Below are 22180 nucleotides of genomic sequence, written 5' to 3' on the forward strand. Positions count from 1 at the left end.
CCATGTCCCTTATGGACCACCCCACACGCCCCCAGGCAGGATGTGGCCCGCGGGTCCCACCCGGCTGTGTCGCAGCCCCGGGGCCGGCGAGGTGGCGGGAGGCTGGCCAGGGGCCTGCGTTCCTTGGGATCCAACTCCCAGGCGCTGGCAGCTGTTTTTAGCCCAATGAAAGTTTGATGTTTTGAGATTTTCTATTTTGAGCTGCAAAGCTGGAGAAGTTGAGCAGACTCTGACCCCTGCGTGCCTGCACGGAACGGCCGGGCCAGCCTGACCCAGCACAGCAAGCATGGCTGGGCGCCGGCACAGCAGGCGCTGGGTGGACGCTGCCCCTCAGGGGATGTTGTTGCCCTGGGTCCTACCCCACAGCTGCCCCCAGAGCAGCCACGGGGCCTGTCCCCACGCTGGGTGCAAAGCGGAGACGTGCAGGACCCAAACGTGCTTGGCCTTGGGCAGCTCGCGGGAGCACAGCAGTGCTGCTGGTGGGATGGGGCGACCCGGGAGGGGAGCAGCGCCGGGTGCAGCCCGCCGGGCCTCCCCGCAGGTGGACACCAGCCCTGGGAGTGCATTTTGGCCTTTTTTATTGCAACCCCCCCAAATCTGTGTTTCAGAAAATAACTGGAGATTAAATTCAGCAGCAAAGTCCTCTGCCCCCTCCACGTGCTGGTCGCTCCTGGCCCCATGGCCCCGCGGGGGACGTCCCTGGTCAACACGGGGGCGCGGGGCCCTATGTGCCATGCCGGGCAGGGACGGTGAGGAGTCTCCGGAAGGCGATGCGGAAGTCCCTGTTGAAGACGGTGTAGATGAGGGGGTTGAGGCTGCTGTTGCAGTAGCCAATCCAGAAGAAGAAGCTGAAGAGGGGCTTGGAGACGCGGCAGCCATCGCCGCACACGGCCTCCAGGCTGTAGGTGAAGAAGAAGGGGAACCAGCAGAGCACGAAGGCCCCCATCACCACGGCCAGCACCATGGTGAAGCGACGCTCCCGCACCCGCACCAGCCGCCGGCGGCACAGCGACACGCTCTGGTGCTGGCTCCAGTGCCGGTGCCCGGAGGCCAGCGCCCAAGGCAGCCTCTTGCCAGGGCCAGCTGCGGGGCCGCCCGGCTCTGCTACCCCATTGCTCGGCTCTCCAGGGCATGAGGGACGCAGGAGTTGTGGGGCCAGGCCGCCGTGCGTGGCAAGGACAGCCGCATGCCTCCGCTTGGTGACCTGGTAGATGCGGCAGTAGACAGTGACCATGATGAGGCAGGGGGCGAAGAAGGAGGCCACGCAGGAGGCCAGCACGTACCAGGTGTCATCGCTGAGCGCACACTCCCGGGCCTGCGGCCGGGCCTTGAAGAGGGGCGGCAGGGCCACCAGGGTGGCCGCGGCCCACACGGCCCCGATCATGCCCCGCACGCGGCTGGGGCTGCGGCGCAGGTTGAGCCGGGCGGCCCGGGTGACGGCCCAGTAGCGGTCGAGGCTGATGGCGCAGAGGTGCCCGATGGAGGCGGTGCAGAGCAGCACATCCAGCGCCAGGTAGAGGCTGCACCACAGGCTGCCAAAATACCAGTAGCCCATCACCTCGTTGGCCAGCGAGAAGGGCAGGATGAGGACGGCCACCAGGATGTCCGCGGAGGCCAGGGACACCAGGAAGAGGTTCTGGGGCGCCCGCAGGGCCCGGCTGGTGGACACGGCTGCCACCACCAGCGCGTTGCCCAGCAGCGTGGCCAGGAGGACAGTGAGGACGGCCAGCAGGATGAGCGCCGTGGCTGCGGGTGAGTGTGGGGTGCTCGTGGCCTGGCTGCTGTTATCGGACATGTTGGGGAGGCCGCCAGGCATCTCCATGCTGGCCTGGCCCCAGCCCCTCACACCAGCAAATCCCCGTGGGGCTGCCCCACGCCGGCCGTGCCCCGCTCACCGGCCCGGCGTCCCCACCGCCTTGGCATCGCTGAGCGCCTGCCCCGTGCTGGCGGGGAAGGGGTCCCAGGCGTCCGGGCTGCCGATGGCTCCCGTACTGACCCTGTCTGGCAGCAACGTGGGGGTCGTCCTGGCCTGGTGCTGCCAGCGTGGGGCTGGACCAGCCTCCTGTCTTGGCTGCCTTCGTGCTGTCCCCGGCCGCGGTGCCGGCACACGGAGCGGCGGAGGTGCCGGGAGCCACAGAGCTGCTGCCCCAGCAGCCTTGCTGGCTCGGGCAGCCAGCGCTTCCCAGTCCCGGGGAGGAGGGAGGACGGGGAGGAGGGAGGGACGGATGTCGCTGGCAGGAGCCCAAGCATCTGTGAGCGGTGGGAGAAGCGGTTATTGCCAACACTTAAAGGGCTCCCGCTGGGCTCAGGGTGGCGGGTGGGCTCCTGCCGTGGGCGTGGGGGGCATCGCTGTGCCCAGCGAGCCTGCTGCCGAGCCGTGGCAGCACGGCACCTCCCCGCCACCCCAGCTCACCGGCACCGCTGCCGCGATGTGAGGCAGTGCAGCACTGAGCCGGGGGGAGACACTGCCCGCAGCTTGTTGGCTCGGTGCAAACCGGTGGACACGGAGGGTGGTGCAGGGTGGGGAAGCCGTGTTGTGCCAAGATGGGTGTGGGCGGTGGGTGTCTGGCACCCATTGCTCCGGCTGTGGCTCCCAGCTGCTTTGGCAGGTGGCTGGTGGCCCGGGACAGACAGATGGGGATGCAGCTGGGCACCTGGAGCAATGTGGGCTGCACACAGGGATGCCGAGGGTCTCTGCACCCCACAACACAGTGGTATTGTGCACCCCCAGGGGGAAGGGAGCCCCTGCCTGCACGTGCCTCATCCCTGTGAAACCCGGCTTCCTAATAGCCTAACTGGCTACTTGCAGCCCTGATTGCTGGCGAGCTGAGACCTCAGGTGGACAGAGATGCTGGATTTGCAGAGAGGAGTCGAAGAGACACCAGCTGAGGAATCAGCCCCCCCCCTTTATTAGACACCTGATAACCCAGCAGGGCACAGGCGCGCTGTGCCCTGGCGGCTGGTGCCAGCTAGAGGCGGGTGGCCCCGTGTGGAGGCAGGCGAGGGGAGCCCAGCTGGGCAGCGGGGCCAGGCCCCTCCTCGGGGTGGGAGAGCACGGGGTTGTCGAGGCCCAGCCTGGCCTTGTCGCGGGGGCCGGTGGGGGCCAGGGCGCCGTCGTGCTCGTCCCAGCCGTCGGGGCTGTGGCAGCGGTCAGTGCAGCACAGCGTGGCCCGTGTGATGAGGCTGTCGAGGGGCTGCAGCGAGTGCATCCAGGCTGGGAGGAAGTCCCAGGTCTGCAGCCACTTGGGCAGGCGCCTGGGGCTGCGCCGCTGCAGGGCGTTGACCAGCCCCACGAAGATGAGGAGGCCGAGGAAGGGCGCGCCCACCCCCACCAGCACCCGCCAGCCTGCCATGGAGATGCCAAAGACCAGCGAGGGCAGCAAGAGGAAGCAGATGATGAGGTACAGCACGGCGAACCAGCGGTACTTGGCCGTGCGCTCGCCCAGCGCCTTGGCCATGCGGATGGGGAGGCGAGTGAAGGGCAGCGGGTACCACAGCAGGATGCCGGAGATGTTAAAGAAGAAGTGGCAGAGGGCGATCTGCAGGGACGGCATCCCCATCAGGCTGGGCCTGGGGGCACCCCCAACTCCCCCCTGCCAGCCCAGCACTGGCCGAGGGCTCCCTGTACCTGGAAGGAGCTGGCCAGCTTGTCCCCAGGGCTGGCCAGGGCGGCCAGGATGGCGGTGGTGGTGGTGCCGATGTTGGAGCCGAGGGTCAGTGGGTAGGCGCGCTCTATGCTGATCACCCCCAGGCCTGTGGGAGATCACAGCGCTCATCACAGTGCTCATCACCAGCACCCCATGCTCCCATGGAGATGCATCTCCTCCGGCATAGCCCTGGGAGCACGCCAGCACCTACTGGGCCCATGTGGGGGGCACCAGTGCGCAGCCGGGCATGAGGCTCGCTGGGACTCACCGATCAGGGGTGTGATGGCAGAGGTGAAGACAGAGCTGCTCTGCACCACGAAGGTCATCCCAGCACCCACCACCATGGCGAAGTACCCAGTGAGCCAGCTGAGCGGGTGCGGGAGGTCTGCCACAGCGTGGGCACAGGCACGGACGTGGACATGGACATGGACATGGACATGTCAGCTGACAGCAGACTGGAGCTCCTGCCTGGGGCTAGGGAGGGGGCTGCGGGGTCAGGCTCTGGATAGAGGGTCAGGCTCTGGGTATGGGGCCAGGCACTGGGCTATGGGGCGAGGCTGTGGGTATAGGGGCCAGGCACTGAGTATGGGGTCAGACTCAGGACTGCAGGAGGCCAGTGGCCAGGATGGATGGGGAAGGGGGACATGGCTGGACATGGGGAGGATGTGACAGCCACAAGCAGAGTGGGCAGAGGGGGACAGGCAAGGATGGGGCTGGCATGGCTGTGCAGCAGGTGGGGATGGGAGTCAGGGCAGGCAGCCTTGGGGCAGGCAGGGAGGGCTGGGGCAACAGGGGTCCCATCCCGCGCCCCCCCCCCCCCCATCCCACTCACCCGTGTTGATGACCTTCTGGACAGCCTTGGCCACCTGTCCCTTGAGCAGGGAGTTGAGGAGTTTGACCAGGAGGATGAGGCAGGTGCAGAGCACGATGAGGGACCCGGCCAGCAGCACCAGCCCCACAGCCAGGTCTGGCAGTGGTGTGTCCGTGAAGAGGTGACCGCCTGCCCCACAGCAGTGCAGGGTGAGGACATGGCACCTGGGGCTGCCCCAGCCGTGCTTGCAAACCTGCCCCCCACCACAAATAGACCCCCAGCCCCATTACCTCCCAGCTCTGCCCCATATCCAGACTCCAGCCCCATGCCCCTAGCCCTACACACAGCCCCTTAGACCCACATGACCCCCCCAGCCCCACACTACCCTTTAGCCCCGTGTGCACCCCTCAGTCCCATGTCCAGTGCCCCCAGCCCCACACACAGCCCCTTAGCCCCATGTGAACCCCCCAGCCCCCTGCCCACAGCCCTCCAGCCCCATGCTCAGTGCTCCCCCAGCCCTGCCTGTGCCCAGCCCCACATGCAGCCCCCTGGGCACCCACTCACACTTCTGCCCTGTAATGTTGTGGAGGCTCTTGGCGCCGTTGGTGCCGCAGTGGCCAGGGGCTGTGCAGTTCAGGGGGGCTCCAAGCCCCATGGCGGGTGTCTGCAGGGTGTCTGCACGTCACCTTCAGCCAGCCTCTCCCCGCCAGAGGCCTTCCTGCTGCCCTCCATGGGGCTCTGGCCCAGCCAGCCCACCCCCTCCCAGCTCCTCAGCCCCCCCAGCCTGCTCCTGGCCCCATGCCGTGGCCCCAGTGCAGCTGCGGGCCCCTCACCTGCAGGGGTGCGTGCCCACACCACACACGGATGAGGCTCCGGTTGCGCAGGCTCTCATCCCCCGTTGCGATGCCCGTGATCACCGACTTGTCCAGCTGCAACAACACAGGTTGGAGAGGGTCCTCAGGGACTGGCAGCACCCCTGGCCCAGGGACACCATCGCTGGGCTGGGGACATCACTGCCAGCCTGGGGATACCCAGAGATGACCACCAGCACAGAGATACCAGCCCCGAGGGATGCCAAGGAGACCTGGATGATGAGCCTGGTGAAGGGCTCCGTGATGATCTTCAGCAGGTCAGGGGCATCCTTCCCACTGCGGATGTTGAAGGTGGCCACGACCAGGCGGGTGACATGATGCAGATACCCGCTCACCACCTCCAGGGGCAGCAGGACCAGCACTGACAGCCAGTTGAAGCAGTCGTGCACTGTGGCACCAGCAAAGGCCCTGCCGCAGAGGAGCCTGTTGGCATGGGGCAGCCCCATGCTCCTGTTGGGCAGCAGCAACCGGCCACGGGGCCTCCCCAGGATGGCATAGCATCTGCCCTGCTCCTTGCTCACCAAACCAGTGTTGTCCCTAAAAGTGCCCCTCACCCATGCCAGCTCTTACCGTTTGAATTCACTGCGATCACCAGCTTGCATGAGGGCCACGATGGTGTTGGTGACAGAGGTGCCGATGTTGGAGCCCATGATGATGGGAATGGCAGAACGCACCTCCAGCACTGGGGACAGAGAGACCCACTAGGCCTGGTGGCCAGGCACTGGGGGGGGCCACACCTCGTCACCCCGTCCTCCTGCCTTGGGCCATGCCTCAGGCCCCAGGGTGCCCCGCAGGGTGCACTCACGCCCTGAGGAGACCATGCTGACGATGATGGAGGTGGAGGTGGAGGAGCTCTGCACCAGCACAGTCACCAAGATGCCCACCACGAGCCCGGCCACGGGGTTGGAGAGGATAGCGTTGTCTTTGAAGATGTCACCAGCCACCTTGCCTGCAGGAACAGCGTGAGGGGCAGGGTGCCAGCGCAGCAGGTGCCACCGGCCACCTGGGTGCCCCCACGACCCTACCTCCGGCCAGCTGGAAGGCGGAGCTGAGCACGTCCAGGGAGCACACAAAGAGGTACAGGAAGCCAAACATCAGGGGCACCTTGAGAAGGGAGACACAGATGGACTGGACCCTCTCCCAGCACCCCAGCCCTGCACAAGACAAGAGAGAGTGTTAAACACCAGCCCTGGCAGGGCCCCATCTCCTCAGTCTCCCGCAGCCCCACACCTTCCTCCAGCTGCCCCTCATGGCACGGGGGCCGTGTCCCTGTGCCCGGCCCTGCCGCCAGTCCCCATGTCCACTGGCATCTCTTCTCGTGGTGAGGCTCCCCTGCACTGCCCCTTGGCCTGCAGCACCCCTGGGCGCCCTGCTCCCTGGAGCAGGACCCCCACTGCCCCCATGCCGGGGAGCTGGTTGGGGGGCTGTGTGAGGAGTGGCACCAGGGCGGCAGTGCAGGGCCAGCCATACACCCATGGGTGGCAGCTCCTGGGCTGAGCCTTCCCCCAGCCCCGTGCGGGGCTTACTCGGTGCCTGGGCCAGCGGCCACCGTGGTCCAAGGACGCCCGCTTTCAAGGAGCCTCTCTCAGCTGGTGCTGGGGTGTCTCTCCTGTCTCCAGTCTGGGAATCACTGCTGGTCCTGGGGGAGACCCCCCAGCGGATGGGGCACCCCACAGCCCCAGCACCAGCAGATGCCCCACGCTGTCTCTGGCAGGTCTCCGGGTGCTCCGTGGCCCTGGCCAAGGTGCCGGCTCCAGGCATGTGCCTCTCTGCCGGCTGTGTGCCGGGGCTGCTCCAAGCCAGAGCAGTGTCGGGTGGATGCCAGAGCCCTCACCTGGCTTCTGCAGCTCATCCAAGGGCAGCCGGGGCCCCTGCCAGGGCCTGGCAGGGAGCGTGTCCAGCTCGTACCGCTCCATGCCCTCCACCAGCCGCCCCGGCGAGCCGGGGCATAGGAAGCCGTGGTCAGGGTGTGCCACGGCGCTGACGGCGAACGGGCAGGCATGGGCACCGGGCAGCCTGTGCAGAGCTGGGAGAGAGACCGGCCCTGTGTTATGGCCACCTCCGCGGGGGGCACTGGCCAGGGTGACGCCTCCCCAGCCTGCCCAGGATGCCGGCGCAGGTGCTGCGCTGGGAAGCGGCGCTGCACCCCAAGGCACGAGCAGCCAGGCTGGGGAAGACCTACCTTGGGGGCTGGGGCAGTAGGCAAACTGGGGCCCATGCAGCACCCTTCCTCCCCGCACCGGGCAGCGGGCCATGGCAGGGCTCTCCCTCCGGTAAGGCAGCATCTTCCCTGGAGAGGCTGAGCAAAGGCAGCTGCGGGTCACCGCAGCAGAGCCACATCCACGAGCCCCCCCCCGAGCCCTGAATCCCCCCGGCCCCGTGGGCGGCCATGCAGCGGTAGCACTACCGAGGAGCATCATCCCCTGGGCCCCCGACCCACCGCCCCGGAGAGCTCCCGCAGGCAGCCCTCGCACAGGGGGTCTCGGTGCTGGGGATGGGACCCAGGGCAAGGAGGCAGCCGGGAAGCGGGCCTGGGGTGGCAAGCGGCCAGACCCTGTCCCGGCAGGGCGGCGCTCAGCCTGGCCGGCCCCGCAGTCCTGCTCACCTGGGGCTGGCTGGACACTTGGGGCAGCGCTGCAGCCCCATGCCACGTCCACGCGTCCCTCCGGCAAAGTGGCCTGCAGGGCACCACCGCCCTTTATATGCGCGCCAAGAGCAAAGTCTAAGGAGCCCCACGTTGCCCCTCGCCTCCGCTTACCACTCACCTCCTCCCCAGAAATTCCTGCAGTTAATGGGTAACCCCGCGGCATCCCACGTCAGCCGCAGCCCTGGGGCAGGATGGGGCACGCACTCCCCGGGGTCCCGTGCCGCCAGCACGCCCCGGCCTCGGCTGCCCGAGGTGGAGCTGCTCCCTGGGTACGATTGCGGGCCACTGCTGGCTCTGCACCGGGGCGATGCTGGAGGCCAGGTCCCCGCAGGCGGCTGCAGAGGGCTCAGCTGCCCCAGCCCTTGACTGGCCCCGGTACAGCACCAGGCGCTTCATCTCCTGCACGAGGAGGACGAGGCTTTGGTGACGCCGCGGCTACCCAAGGCAGGACAGAGGTGAGACCCCCGGGCACCTCCCTGTGCAGCGGGGAGACGAGGGCTGTGCACACATCCGCCACCCTCGGAGACACCTGAGCACGGGCCGCGGGTCTGCCCAGAGCACGCGCCATGCATCCTTGTCACCGGGGCCGGGCGCCGGCACCGTCCCCAGGTGCTGTCCTGGCAGGGACGGGCGGCACATGGCCCAGCGCGGCCCATGCCAGCAGCTCGGCGTGGTGAAGGCTGCTTGAGGCAGAGACTGTGTTTCTTTTCTGCACACGCAACGCCGGCACGGGTGGGAGGGGAGCGATGCCAGCGATAGCATCACCCGCTCCCGGAGGCCGTTTATCATTACCCTCTGTTTACGCATCTGTGGCCAAGTTTCCATCTGCCCAAGAGGCACCCAGGTGGCCTGTGGCCCCGGCCAGCGAGGGGAGAGCCAGGGGCCAAAGGCCCCTCCAGCGCAGATGCCCGCTGGGAGCCCAGCACGGAGGGGCCATGTTGCTGGAGCACTCGTGGCTGTGACTTCTCTCTCCATCTGGGCCTGGCATGGGAGAAGCCAGTAGCCAGGACCCTGGGTCCTGACCCGGAGCCACGCGCCCGGAGTGGGCGGGCACCCGCTGCGCCGTAGCCTTTGTTCACTGGGGCACGAAAAGTGCTTCGTGACCTGTGCCTGGGTCACTCCGGCAGCACGTGGGTGCCCAGCTCCTCCGGGCCCCGAGCGGGAGCGGGCTGCCCTGGGCATCACGGGGACCGAGAGACGCATGCAGCTCCGGACAAGGAGGTCGGCACATCGGTCCCCTTGGGAGCCCACAGGCTGAATGGGGCGCTGAGCTCCAGGGATGGACCACAAGCTGCACCATGCCACGTCCAGAGATGGCAGAGCCATGCTGTGTGCGCTCCAGCATTAGCAGTGGGGATGAGAGCATGCCCCTGCCTGGGCTGGGCTGTGGCTCGTGGCATAATTTGGCAGCTCAGAGCTGAGGTGAAGTGGTCACTGTGGACAGGCAAGTCAAGGTAGCCTGTATGGGGGCAAGGGAACATACCTCAGGTATGCTGGGATGCTGGAGATGCTGAGGGACAGTTTGGGGATAAGCCAGTGTGGAGACCTCCCTGGCATTCCTGGAGTCTTAATAAATGAGCCTTTACCAGGTTACAAACCCGGCTGATATAGTCAAACACCTGGGACAAGCCAATGCACGGGAGATGCCCTGCCTTTCCAGGGGCAGTGGGTGGTTGGGGGGGGGGTCCCTTCTGGCCTGTGGGTGTGGGCAGTGCCACCCCTGGCCTGGTGTGGGGCCTTCCCAGAGCAGCTGGCTGGACTGCTCGGACCAGCACGCGGAGCCTGGTAGTAGCACCTTGCCGGGGCCAGGCTGCACCGCGTGGGAGGCTCTGCTGGTGGAGGGGAGGCTGGTATCCGCATTTGCCCTGGACCCCGGGGGGCTTTTGGCCAGTGCTGCCCATTGTGGTGGCTGCTGCCCAGTTGCACCCACAATCATTAACTTGGTGGGGCCCGGGCAGCTCCCGCGGTCACTCATTGACAGGGTCGGGGCTGAAGTCCTTGGCCATACCAGCCCCAAAGTTTCCCTACAACACCCACAGTCCTGGGAAAACAAGCTCCTGGCACTGTCTCGAGGCCCCAGCTGCCCTGGGAGCCAGCGCCACCCTCCAGGCAGGGTTGCTGGGCCTGGGGTGGGCTCCATCCCTGTCCCGCACCCAGTGGGGCTTTGCAGGGTGTTGGGGTGGTGGTGCAGCCAGACAAAGCCTCAGATGGCCTCCCTGAGAGCTGCCATGGGACCCACCAAGAGCAGAACTCCTGCCTCCCAGGAGCTGCCAAAGTCCCCCCATAGCTGCCAGGCCACCAGTTTGGCCCCTCCACCTCCTTCCTGGTGTTGGAGGAAGCTGGGCCCCAGGTGGTGGGGCAGGACCTGCTGGACTCTTGCCTTCGAGGAGGGCCTGGGCTGGGCAGAAGGTAGCTCTCTGCAGTGAAGGATCAGCCCTGTGGCAGCTGGTGCTCTGAGGGCTGAGGCCCAGGCACAAACGGGCTCCCTGTGGCCTCGGTGGTGAAGGAAGGAGAGGGGAAGCTCTTCCAGGCAATGCTCTTTATTCCTCCCGGTTTCACACCACAGACAGGACTGAGCAGGACCACAGAGACACACGAGGGCTCTGAACCGGGCCACAGGGCTGCAGCCAGCCATGGGGCAGTGTGGGGCTGGATCCGGGCAGCTGTGCCCCCTGCCCCTGGGCCTGCCCTGGGGCAGGCAGGAAGCAGGGACCCCCAGGGCCACCCCTCCACCTCTGGCAGTGTGATCATGGCAGGGCAGTGACCCCGGGCACAGCTGGGCATGCCTGGGGCCAGGAAGGGCCCAGCACGCATGGATGATAGAGGGATCTCCCAAGCTGCTGGTGGAGAGACTCTGTCTCTGCCAGACTGATTGGGGTCCTCGTGGGGTAGGGACCTCTGGGGACATGGGGATGCCTGGGAGGGGGATCTGCAGGGCACAGCCCATGCTGAGAGCAGAGCACAGCCAGGTCTGGCAGAGCCGGGCTCAAGGTTACCGTCGGCTGCAGCCTGCCCAGCACAGCCCACGAGGCAGGAGGGAAGTCCTGCCAGGGCTGGGGCTGGCGCAGGTAGGCCAGGCATCCAGTTTGTCCCAGGGCACTGTGCAGGACAACCTGAGATGCTCAGCACCCAGAGGGCGCTGCATTTCTCTGGCACCTTCCAGCACCCAGTCCCCATCCCACAGCACCATGAAGGCCTGTCCCCAAGGGCTGAGTGCCCAGGGTTCCTGCAGGGAGCCCAGGGCAGGGAACCTGCAAGCACTTGCAGCCTGTGGGTCATTTCTGTACCCTCCCATGCAGGGTGTCACTGCAGGGAGGAGGCAGGGTCCTTTGGGACACCTTGTTGGCTCTGCCTCTGTCTGCTCAGGGCATGAACCTGGTGACCTGGGCAGACAACAGGCTGACAAGTCTGTCAGCCAGGAGGGCAGGAACTGTGTCAGCCTCCATGCCCTGCTCTACAACGGCAGTGGTATTGCTGCTGCTACTGTCCATCTGTCGTACAGTGAGCCTAAGGGCAGGAGTGCGCTGAGCCTGCACAGTCAGGCCCAGTCATGCTCATGCAAAACAGACAGTAACAACCTGTCCGGTGCTGGAGTGACCTTGGGGCACAGGCCAGCACAGCCATGTTCTCCAAGGAGCTGGGTAGCCACGACCCCTTAAAAGATAGGCCCACAGGGCCAATGGGCCCCATATCAACAACTGAGGCACCCCATATTCCTGCTGGGACAGTGGCCTGATCCATCCCTTAGTTATGTACATGTTCTCCTGACCCTGCCTGCTCACTGCACTGGGGTACAAGGCTGGCCCCTGCCTTGCCACCCTATCCATCTGTGTCCTCCCCATCCCTCACACCCTTCAGTTGAACGGTTGCTCTCACCACTTGGACAGTCAATGGGGCTGTGCCAGCCTGGCATGGGTAGGATTTGCCCAGGTGAAGCTCTGCCCCAGGCAGAGGAGGCAGAAGCACTGGGCAAGACAGTGCCAGCCGTGCATGGGACATTGCAAAGTGCTTTGCACAGGGGCTCAAACTATGTACAAGACTCCCTTGACGTGCACCAGAATGCGACCCCACTGAGGGGCATGGCAGCTGCTCAACCACTCACGGCAACACGACACGACAGTTTGGGACAGGACGTGGACGAATCTGCAGTCTGGGCAGTGCCGGCAGTGCAGGGCAGGGGCTGGTCAGGCCCCGTGTTGGACCCTGCCACGGCCCAGGAGTACCACGTGCTGGGTGCAGACGTGCAGCAGGACTCAGCGGAGCTCGTAGTTAGTTGACTGGAGGTTGAGCTGGTGTCGGCTCTGCGGGATAAGGCTGGCCATCTCCCTTGGAGCCTGCGTGAGGGTTGCATGGCTGATCCGACCCCTTGCAGGCACTGTCATCCCGCCCTGGGAGCTGGAGGAAGTCAGGCAGGACCAGGTCCTCCTTGGAGAGTAGCCCACGCTGGTCATTGGCCCTGCAGCTCTGGGCACGGTTCAGCAGCTCCACCAGCCCTGGGGGAAGAGCATGTCATTCAGCCAAGCCCTGCACATGGGCCCCCATCCCAATCCCTCAGCAGCCTTCTGCAGCTGACATGAACATGTCCCAGGCACACCCTCTCCCTCCTCCATGGGAGCCTGCACCCCCCCAGCACCCACAGGACCCTGCGCCCACCCCCAGCACACCAGCAGCTCTTTTTCCCTCAGCTCATGTTTTGCCCCAGTCCCTTGGGTTTAGTATGCACCGGGTCTCACCTTCCAGGTCATACGTGCGCCGGTTCAGGTTTGTGGCAGCTGATGACCGGGGCCTGGAGAAGGAGGAGGGCATCTCCCACAGTCCGTCGGCCTGTGTTCCTGTCGGGCTTCCCTCCTGCAATGAGCAGCCCATGCTTTAGGGATGGAACAAGTGAGCAGGGCTCCCCCAGGCCTGGTTCCTGCCTCAGCACCCCCATGGCACTCGCAGGGGGCACAGCGGGACACACTGTCCCCACAGACCACAACAGCAGCCTGTGGGCATCTCCCATCTCTGACCAGGGCAGTGGGACACAGGCCCTGGACTCACCTCGCTCCGGAGCGGGGAGGGGGCAGCTGCAGCTTCGGCACTCTCCAACACTTTTGCGTCTGCAATACAAAGAGCAGTGAGGCCCAGCACCACCCCGTGCCTGTGTCCCAGTCCTGGAGAGGCCACAACAACACAGAGCTCGTCCCAGGGAGCAGGAGCCATGGCCAGGAGGAAGCAGCCTGGTCCTTCATGGGATCTCGCAGGACAGGCTGGGAACACGGCTCTGGGCCAGCCGGGGCCACAGGGAGGCTCCACTGTCTCCCCAGATGTTACCTGCTGGTGTTTCCAGGACAAGTTTCTGAGCAGCCACCGTGCTAACCAGCTTCTCCAGGTCCAGGGCCCCCGGCTCGCCTTGCTGCAGCAGGAACAGAGTCAACCAGTGCCATGCTCACTGTGGCATGGCACTTGGCAAAGGTAGCCAGTCTAGGGGTCTGTGAGACCAGGGGAGCTCTGACCAGGTCAGGGCCCGTGGGCTGCACAGCAAAGAGCACATCTGGCCCAGTCCCTCCCAGACCACTGGTGGGTGCCACTGCCCATTTCAAACACTGGTAATTCCCTGCAAAACTGCAGCCCACCCCCAACATGGATCACTGCTCCCTACCACCCCTGCTAACACTGCCTGGTCCTCACCACTGCGGGCAGGAGGAGCAGCCAGCCCCCGGCTCAAGCCCCAAGCCCAGGGACCTCTGCCAGCACCCCAACGTGGCATCCTAGCTGCAAGACACAGGGACCATGCTCACAAGGGGGAGAGCTCTCACCCGCCGCAGCAGCACCAGCTCCACGTTCACACCGTATTTCCCCAACACAGGCTGCAGCGCTTCCCGAATTCGCTTGGTTGACTTTGCCGTGATGCGGATGGTCTTATTGAGGGAGGAAATTACCAGCCTGCAGAGAGGCAGGAGATGCTGTCTGCAGGCAGCACATGGAGCAGGCTGAGATGGGCCAGGACAGGTGAGCTGGACAGGACACCGAGGGGCATAGACAGCGTGTTTGGGCCTGCTCAGGGAGTTGGGACTGGGGCACAGTGGGGAGGTCAGGGTGCTGTGCATGACGCAGACTGGACACATGCAGGCAACAGCACCCATCCCGAAGCTCACACTCACTCAAAACTTATCCTGTTCTCCAGCTTCACCTCCTGGTCTGCCAACACAGAGCACTCCTGGTCCAGCACAAGCGCTTTCTGGAAGAGCCAAAGCCATCAGGACAGAGCCCATGGGCAGTGCTCAGTCCCAGCCTAGAGAAGGACCGCGCAGCACCAGCCCGGCTGGCAGGAGCCCCCTCTTCTCCCTGTGCAGGCCATACCTGTTCGTTCCCCACCAGGTAGACCTTGATGTCAGGAAGGCTGAAGCCACGCTTCTCACATATCCCAGCTAGCATGTCACGGATGGACTGGCCAGGCCGCACAGAGGCAAGGGAAGCTGTGCCATCTGGCAGGTACACACAGCAGTACTTCATGGGCTTGGCCTGTGGCTCTGCCTCGGTGCCTCCCAGGCTCTTCCGGTGGCTCTGTAGGGAGAGGAGAGGCAGGATGAGCCCAGATGTCAGCATGAGGCTGCAGGGTCTGCGTAATGACATTCACCTCTGTCCAGGGACTGGTGGTTGTGCTGGTAGAGGACAGGAAGCCCAGGTCCAGGCTGGCTGAGGAGTTCAGAGAGCCCTGGGACTCCCGCCATAGCATGGCACTTCCACTGCCTTCTCCCCCATCTAGAAGAGATAGACATGCAGTCACAAGGACGGGAAGGGACCCTTTGGGGACAGGCAACCATTTGTGGCCATGGCCACTACAACTCAGAGCAGCACTTACCTGCCCATGAGGGCTCCCTTCGCTCCCCCTTCCTGAAGGACCGGCGCGGGCTGCTTTTGGTGCTGCTGCCTGCTGCCTCCACACCCACTGGCAGAGATTTGCCCAACTTCAGCTTTGACTTCTGGCACAAAGAGAGAGTGTCTTGGATATCAGTGGGGATATCCAAGGTTGCCCCTTCCCTTTCTGTACTCCCCAGACCCTTACCCAACCTCAACCCAGGGTTGTCTTGCACTTACCAGCGGAGAAAGGGACCAGCACCATTTTCTCAGGCCAAGGGACAGGTCTCTTGTCATCCCCTTCCCACCTGACTCACCTTGCTGAGGTCAGGTGGCGGACTACTGCTCCGAGAGTGCCACAGGTCCGGCAGCGGCTGCCCCTGGCTTTCTGCCCTCAAACAGGACTGGTAGAGTGGGGATTTCACAAAGCGTGTGTAGCTGTCAAACTTCATCAGGTTAAAGATCTGCAAAGGCAGAATGAGTGTGCTCATGACACTTGCTCACCTAGAGCCCTTTCTGGCTAGTGCCCCATAGCATGGCAATCCCCAGCCTCTGGCAACAACAGTGAGGCTGGGTGAGTTGGGGCGGGTGTCCCAGAGCCCCCATCCTGTGCGTGGGGTGGAGCAGGGGTGCTGCTCGGCCGGGGGGGCTGAAGCTGGGCCAGGACAGCCATCTCACCTGGAGCTGCTGGATGCGAAACATGTCCGGGGATGGGGTGGCCAGCATGTCCTCCCCAATCCAGGCCTGCTTGTCAATGTTCACGGGACTCACAGAGTGGCTGGAGAGGAACTCATCGTAGATCCGCCGGGCCTCCTGCGCCAGCTGGGGAAGCAGGGATCAGACCATGACTAAGAGCTCCCTCCTCACTGCTACCATGTGGAGAGCCCCTGGCTCACCCCATCAAGCTCAAATGCTACCTGAGCACTGAAGGGCCAAGTCACAACTGGGATTGCCCCAGGACCTGGGATTCAGGGTGGACATCAGAACTGGCCTCCCTGCTTCAGTGCCGGGCTCTGGGCACAACATGCTGGTCTCTCCCCAAAGGCACAACCTGATGTAGGAACTGTCCCTCACACAGCCGCATGGCTCCGTCCCCCCAGGTCCTGGTCTACTCTCTTTCCCTTGATCTCTTTTTCCCAGACCTTGTCCTCGCAGCAGCACTCTCCACCGTCTTTTTGCACCAGGGATGGAGAAGCATTTCCTGCTCTGTGGGACAGGCCGTCCTGCCTATGCTTTTCAGATGCACATTGCATCTGTCTCCTTGTCCCTCCCAGAAGAGACCCCAGGCTGCTTGACCTCCCATAATAGGAGTCTGCTGGGGTCCCAGGCCACCCCAGGCCCTGCAGGGCCCTGGCAAGGCAGGGAACCCTGCACGCAGTACCCAGGGACATAATGGCATGACTGTCACTTCCACCCCTGCAAGGATGCCCTTCCGTCACCGGGGCTGCCAGCGGCTGTGTAATACAAGCTCAGACAGTACCTGCTGTGTGTCGCTGGCTGGGATCTGCTGGAAGCGCTCGCATGCCTGCCAGAAGTAGACGTTCTCAGCGCTGAACTCCTTTTTGAGGAACTCCTGCGGGGCAGAGAGGGCTGTTGGCCTGGCTGGCACTGCTTCCTCACAGGCCAGTTAACCAGTGTAGGCACAGGAGAGAGCAGGGAGCACAGAGCATGCTGGTGCCATGCCCTGGGGGAAGCCTGGCTCCAGGTAAGGTACTCAAAGTATGTGGAGACTCTTGGCTTCATAGCCCCAAATGGGAAGGGTAATGGGGAGGACAGTGAGGACACCCAGCTCTGGGGTGGCCAGGTTTGGAGACAGCACAGGACAAGAGCTGAAGCCCTAAGGACAGCAACATCACCAGGGCACCAAGGTTGTGTGTTGGCTCAATTGCAGACTGCTAGGACTGCTCCTGCAGATGAGATCAAGACCGAAGTTTGGGCTGTGGCACTCACGGTGAAGTAGGTGACAGCCACATGATCTTGGAGCAGTGTCTCGAAGGATTCGGCCCAGCTGACCACGGACTTCTGCGTGGAGCTGCATGTGGTCTGTGGTCCTGGCAGGCTGTTCACACTGTGGTTGCTGCCACGGGCCCTGGAGGCATTTAACTCTGAGACAGAGAAATGGTCAGCTCTGCCTGTCTGGAAACTGCCCAGGAGCCCTGCCTGGAAACTGCCCAGGAGCCTTGCCTGTGTGGATGCTAAGCTGGGACTGAGCCAGCCAACAGGGCCTCACCCGCAGCACCCCCCCCCCCCCCCCAAGTCACTAGCAGCCCCAATATCTGCAGCAAGTCCATCTGCCCCGTCCTGGACAGGAGCTGGCAGATCAGACCCCTGTGAGGTCTCAAGACAGGAGAGTGCAGAGCAGAGCTGTTGCTCTGTGCATCACAGCAGTATCCTCGGAAGATCAGAGTGCCACGATGACACAGCTGATACCTTCCGGCATGACAACACCCCCCCGCCAGCGCTGCCATCCTCCCCAGGGATGTCACCGTGACTCCACATGTGACTCATCTCCCAGAGGAACAAAGCCGATGCGTGGGGAAGGCACCACGCTGGGGAGGGAGAGCAGGAGGGAAGGGGAAATGGGGGGCACATGGTGTGGAAGGAAAGCTCAGAGAATGAGCGGAGGCACCTTTTCTGGCATTGCCCCCACACTTGTGCCTGAACTTGCCTTCTCCACTCCTGCCCCTGCTGAGAAATAAACCCAGTGGGAGGGGGGGCTAAGCAAATTGCCATCCTCAGCTCTCAATACTGAGGAAACCCTAGGGGAAACCCTAAATGACTGTGCATTCATGTGGAGTCCCTCCACCAAAAAGACGGAAATTCCCAGGGCCAAACAGCTTTTGAACTGGTTTGTCTGGTGAGCAACTGGGAGCAGAGGATCATTTGCAAAAGAGGGTAAAGGTATACAAGAAAGATTATCCCAGCAAAGTGGGCAGGAGCAGAGGAGTGTCCTGGATGCTCCTGAGCAGAGAGGAGGTGACAGTTTTATGCCTTGCCTGGCTCTCCATAGTTCTTGCTCTGGCCAAAACAAGGCACAACTTTGCAAACTCTGCTGTGTTGTGTGTGCAGGTGGAAACTGCTAGCCACAGTGTCATGAGACCGGCACCCTGTGAGATGGTGTACTGAAAGGGTCCTACAGTGGGGACGAGACATGTGAATGGGCTAGTTAAGATCTCCAGTGCGCAATGAGACAGAGAGACAGACAGCCTCACCTCCGAGAGCATGGGGCTGGCTGCTACCTGGGCTTTGCTTGCCCCTGGGAAGCACCTCAGCTTCCAGCACCCACGAACCCCAGCCAAGTAGCCAGCAAGGAGGGAGAGGCACAGTGGGGCTGTGTGGGAGGAATGATGGGGTGACAGGGAGAGTCCCTGGCACAGGGTTTGGTGGGGACTGCGCGGGGGCCAGCTGTGCACCCATTCACAGCATGGCCTGTGCTGACACAGGGCCTGGATCGCTGCTGGCTCCTGGCCAGCTCCATGCAGGTTGGGTCTTGGCATCAGGCTGGCTGTGAGCCTTCCCCTCCCTTGAAGATGATGCCATACCCTTGTCCCAAAGCAAAGAGCAGCCTTACCTCCATCCGACACGGCTGGGCCCTGCAGGAATGGAGAGAGAAGAGATGAGAAAGAAGGAACAGCATTTGCCAGTCCCGACAGAGCAATGTCCAGGCAGGTGGCAGCGTTGCAACAAGCCCAAGTCGGGCTCAGGAGCAAGGGATCTGGGCTGCCAGCAAACACTGCTCTGGCGTGAGTTACGCTGGGATTGCCGCCCCGCAGCAGGGCAGCACACGGGGCTCCTCTGGGGCACAGCCAGCAGCAGTGGGCGGCTGCAGCCTTTGTCTCACCTCCTGTGCATCTGCTGCCCCGCGGTCAGGCCACAGATTGGGAAAAGGCAGATGCTGTCGGACGTAACCCTGTCACTGCCCGGGGAGGAGAGAAGCAGCCTCCCCGGCACAGGAAGAGGAGGGGAGGAGGGGAGGGAAGGAAGGAGAACCACAGGCCTTAGCCGGCAAACTGCCCGCTCCCTGCCTTCTTGGTGCCTGGGGCTAGCGGAGGGCAGAGGCCCAAGAGCAGAGACCACGGCTGGGCCAGAGCTCCCAGCCCAGGGCGCTGCGGGGCAAGGTGCCCCGGGCATCCCCCGCTGGGGCAGGTTTGCCCCGGATACCTGCCCCAGGGATGCGGTACCCCACAACCGACGGTGAGTGGGGAAGATGGGCAGATCCTCCACATGCAGCCTGGTTCAGGGGGTTAAAGCCCAGCGAAGCACTGCTGGCACTACTCTGCCTCCCGGCCTCTCACCGCCCACCCTGCAACCACCTGGTGACACACTGGGGCGATGCCCTCAACTCAGCCGGCCAGCAGCCCCCGGCCTGCCAGCCCCACGCACCCCGGCCTGCCCTGCCCTTCCTGCCCCCTACCCCAGCCCTGCAATCGCAGCCCTGCCTGGCCCTGTTACACAGCCCCACACGTCCCTGCCATGCCCGTTACCCCAGCCCCCCACACCCTTCTCCTGCCTGTTCCCTGCTCTTCCCCATCCATCCCTGTTACTCAGCCCCACACACTTCTGCCCTGTCTGTGCTGCCCAGCCCCACACATCCCTGCCCTGCCGACCTCTGTCACCCAGCCGCATACCTCCCCGCCTGCCCACTACCCCACTGCCATACGGCCCCACCTGCCCCTGCTACCCCAGCCCCATACATCCCTGACTGCCCATTACTCCAGCCCCATATATCCCTGCCTGCCCTGCTGCCTCACCCCATAGGTCCCTGCCTGCCCCTCCTACCCCAGCCCCATACATACCTGCCTTTCAGTTATGCAGTTCCCTATACTCCTGCCTGCCTGTTACCCAGCCCTATACATCCCTGCTGTCCTGTTATCCAGACCCATACGCTCCTGCCTGCCTGTTACTCCAGCCCCATAAATCACTGCCCGCTACTCCAGCCCCATACATCCCTGCCCATTACCCAAGCCCCATACATCCCTGACTGTTACCCAGCCCCACACATCCTTGCCCATTACCCAAGCCCCATACATCCTTGCCTGTTATCCAGCCCCATACATCCCTGCCCATTACCTAGCCCCATACATCCCTGCCCGTTACCCAGCCCCACATACTCCTGCCTGCTGGTGACCCAAGCCCCGTGGCCCCACCACAGCCCCACGACGCGCTGCCCCATGCCGAGCCCTTCCCGCACACCCCGTGTCCTGCTCCCACGGCATCTCCCACACCCCAGCACCGACCAGCCCCCTCCGCCACCGCGGCCCTCGCTTGCCCGGCACCCGGCCGCCGGCGCCCACTCGGCCCGGGGCAGCTCGCGGGGCAGGCCTGCGGCGTGGGGCGCCCCACGGCACCGCCCGCCGGGGCGCCGCGGGCGGCAGTGAGGCGGGGGCCACGCGGGGGCCACGCGGGGCGGGTGTCACTCACCATGCGGCCGTTCTGGACCAGCAGCAGCTTGGCCTTGCCCTGCATGCCTGGCGCGGCCGGGCCGGAGCGGGCTAGCGCCGCGGCCTGCGCCCCCGCAGCATCCCCGGCGGCAGGAGCGGGCGAGGGCGCAGCCGCTGCCAGCCTCGCGCAGCTCCGCCACTACCTCTTTTCGCTGCCACAGGAAGTGTCACCATGGAAACCAAAACCACAGCTCGAAATGGGGCTGGGAGAGGAGGCTCCCTCCCTCGCAGCTCGCAGGCACCTCCAGCCAGGCCCGCCCGGCGCCATCGCACACCCCTCGCCTGGTGCCATCACGTACCCCTCGTCCGGCGCCATCACGTACCCCTCACCCGGTGCCATCATATGCCCCTCTCCACCCCCTCGCCCAGCGCCATCGCGCGCCCCTCGCCCTGGCACCATCGTGCGCCCCTCACCCGGCGTCATCGCACACCCCTCGGCCCAGCACCATCGCATGCCCCTTGCCCAGCGCCGTTGTGTGCCCCTCGCCTGGTGCCATGGTGCACCCCTCGCCCGGTGCCATTGTGTGCCCCTCGCCTGGCAGCATCATGCACCCCTCGCCTCAGCACCATCTGGCAGCCCTCACCCTGGTGCAATCACACACCCAGTGCCATCACACACCCCTCATCCCAGCACCATCGCACACCCCCCGCCCAGTGCCATCACACACCCCTTGTCCTGGCGCCATCACGCACCCCTCGCCTTAGTGCCGTTGCACACCCCTCGGCACTGGCCAGGCCTTGGCACCATCACGCACCCCTTGCCTTGGCAGTGCCCAGGCCTTGGTGCCATCGCGCTCCCCTCAGCTTGGTGCCATCCTGCCCTCCTCGCTTTGGCACCAGCTGGGCCTCAGTGCCATCCCCGTCCCCATCCCCTTCCCTCCTGCCCCACTCTAGTCCCCTGGCCACCAGTTCGAGCCCCTGGCACCCGTGCGGCCTGCACTGCCTTGAGGCAGACACCGGGGACCCCGGTGGTGGCACTGCACAGCCTGACCCTGTCTGAGCCCTTGGCCCCTGGCTCTGTGCACTGAACCTGCCTGGTCTCAGCAGCCTGGGGACCTGCAGGGCTCCTTGGGTGCCAGGAGCAGCACCACCCATGCCTGGGGCAGGGCAGGACATGGGAGGAAGGCAGCTGGGCTGATGGGAGCGTTGGCATGGTCTAGCGTGCCCCACAATGTGCCTCGTGCTGCCGAGGGGGATCTTCATCCCTGGCCTCCTCAGAGCTGGCCCTGGCACCGGGCTGGGCTTGCAGCTCCCTGCCAGCCCCATAGCCTTGGGGGCCCTCTGCACCCCGGGCCATGCTGGCTGCCACCCAGAGCCGCCGATGGCAGGAAGGGCTTTGCTGGGAGGCCAGCGTCAGGCGAGGCCTCGTGAGGAAAAGCTGCTTGCGATGTGGACTCGGGCAGAGCCTGGCAGAGAGGAGCGGTGGACGTGTAACTTTGAGTCACCAAACTGATGCCTAAGCAGTTTTGCCCATCTCCTAGGTTGGGGTTCCATGTTCATCAGCAACCACAAACCAGTCAAGGATATTTTAGGATATTTGTTAGGAAATATAAGTAACTAACAGTTACAGGATAAACCGCAGAGCACCATGGCAACCCACTCATGTAAATGCTAATAACTGGGACATAAGGTAGGTGATTAACCTATCAAAAGCAGAACCCTAACATTAAGTTGGGTGCAGATCTATGCAGAGAAAAATGAAGTGTTTCCAGCATTAATATGCACAAGAGCAGTGCAGCATTAGCACGCTGCAGTCCTGGCACAGTCCGTGGGCAGGGGGGAGCAGGGGGTGGCTGTGGCCTGTTACTGCCCCCCTTGCACCCTGCTGCAGCATGTTCAAGTGATGCAGATGGGGGGCAATTGTGCTTCTTCCCCTCCCTTTGTCAGAGCATAACTGCATTGTTTGGCTTGGCTTTGCAGCA

The 22180-nt window shown here is 64.2% G+C and overlaps 3 protein-coding genes across 4 annotated transcripts; all 3 read right to left on the minus strand.

The window, feature by feature from the left end:
• Window positions 1-603: 603 nt before the first annotated feature.
• On the minus strand, window positions 604-1943 carry LOC112996889 (alpha-2B adrenergic receptor-like). The gene has a single exon (XM_026122599.2). It carries the CDS (start codon window positions 1820-1822, stop codon window positions 725-727), a length of 1098 nt encoding a protein of 365 aa, XP_025978384.1. The 5' UTR covers window positions 1823-1943; the 3' UTR covers window positions 604-724.
• A 928-nt stretch (window positions 1944-2871) lies between these two features.
• SLC34A1 (solute carrier family 34 member 1) lies at window positions 2872-8057 on the minus strand. Of its 2 annotated transcripts, none has more exons than XM_064520999.1 (13): window positions 7936-8057; window positions 7513-7629; window positions 7165-7356; window positions 6356-6434; window positions 6136-6279; window positions 5901-6012; window positions 5543-5738; window positions 5292-5387; window positions 5023-5122; window positions 4480-4647; window positions 3916-4032; window positions 3629-3753; window positions 2872-3539 (listed from the first exon to the last, which is right to left on the minus strand). In XM_064520999.1, the coding sequence occupies exons 2-13, from the start codon at window positions 7546-7548 to the stop codon at window positions 2970-2972; spliced, it is 1935 nt and encodes a 644-aa protein (XP_064377069.1). In that variant the 5' UTR covers window positions 7549-7629; window positions 7936-8057; the 3' UTR covers window positions 2872-2969. The 2 variants fall into 2 exon arrangements, with proteins under 2 accessions (XP_064377069.1, XP_025978371.2); XM_026122586.2 differs by having other exon boundaries at window positions 6356-6484; window positions 7936-8051.
• A 2442-nt stretch (window positions 8058-10499) lies between these two features.
• Window positions 10500-20465, minus strand: RGS14 (regulator of G protein signaling 14). The gene is made up of 15 exons (XM_026122720.2): window positions 20239-20465; window positions 18389-18410; window positions 16768-16922; window positions 16298-16390; window positions 15496-15639; window positions 15135-15281; window positions 14822-14942; window positions 14597-14721; window positions 14320-14523; window positions 14121-14197; window positions 13776-13902; window positions 13291-13372; window positions 13018-13076; window positions 12711-12825; window positions 10500-12470 (listed from the first exon to the last, which is right to left on the minus strand). Exons 1-15 carry the CDS (start codon window positions 20281-20283, stop codon window positions 12247-12249), a joined length of 1740 nt encoding a protein of 579 aa, XP_025978505.1. The 5' UTR covers window positions 20284-20465; the 3' UTR covers window positions 10500-12246.
• Window positions 20466-22180: the final 1715 nt, after the last annotated feature.

Source organism: Dromaius novaehollandiae, chromosome 15 (genome assembly GCF_036370855.1).
Source record: "Dromaius novaehollandiae isolate bDroNov1 chromosome 15, bDroNov1.hap1, whole genome shotgun sequence".
Classification (NCBI taxonomy): domain Eukaryota; kingdom Metazoa; phylum Chordata; class Aves; order Casuariiformes; family Dromaiidae; genus Dromaius; species Dromaius novaehollandiae.

What these genes read in the sequence shown, in the direction of transcription:
- RGS14 (XM_026122720.2), bottom strand. Translation starts at nt 20,283, where the DNA reads ATGCAGGGCAAGGCCAAGCTGCTGCTGGTCCAGAACGGCCGCATG. An exon ending in CCCAGCCGTGTCGGATGGAG is followed by an intron (nt 16,923 to 18,388) that starts GTAAGGCTGCTC and finishes TCTCTGTCTCAG; the next exon opens with AGTTAAATGCCTCCAGGGCC. An exon ending in GCGCACGTATGACCTGGAAG is followed by an intron (nt 12,471 to 12,710) that starts GTGAGACCCGGT and finishes CTCTTCCCCCAG; the next exon opens with GGCTGGTGGAGCTGCTGAAC.
- SLC34A1 (XM_026122586.2), bottom strand. Translation starts at nt 7,615, where the DNA reads ATGCTGCCTTACCGGAGGGAGAGCCCTGCCATGGCCCGCTGCCCGGTG. An exon ending in GGATGAGCTGCAGAAGCCAG is followed by an intron (nt 6,485 to 7,164) that starts GTGAGGGCTCTG and finishes TGTCTTGTGCAG; the next exon opens with GGCTGGGGTGCTGGGAGAGG. An exon ending in CGCCTTCCAGCTGGCCGGAG is followed by an intron (nt 6,280 to 6,355) that starts GTAGGGTCGTGG and finishes CTGTTCCTGCAG; the next exon opens with GCAAGGTGGCTGGTGACATC.
- LOC112996889 (XM_026122599.2), bottom strand. Translation starts at nt 1,822, where the DNA reads ATGGAGATGCCTGGCGGCCTCCCCAACATGTCCGATAACAGCAGCCAG.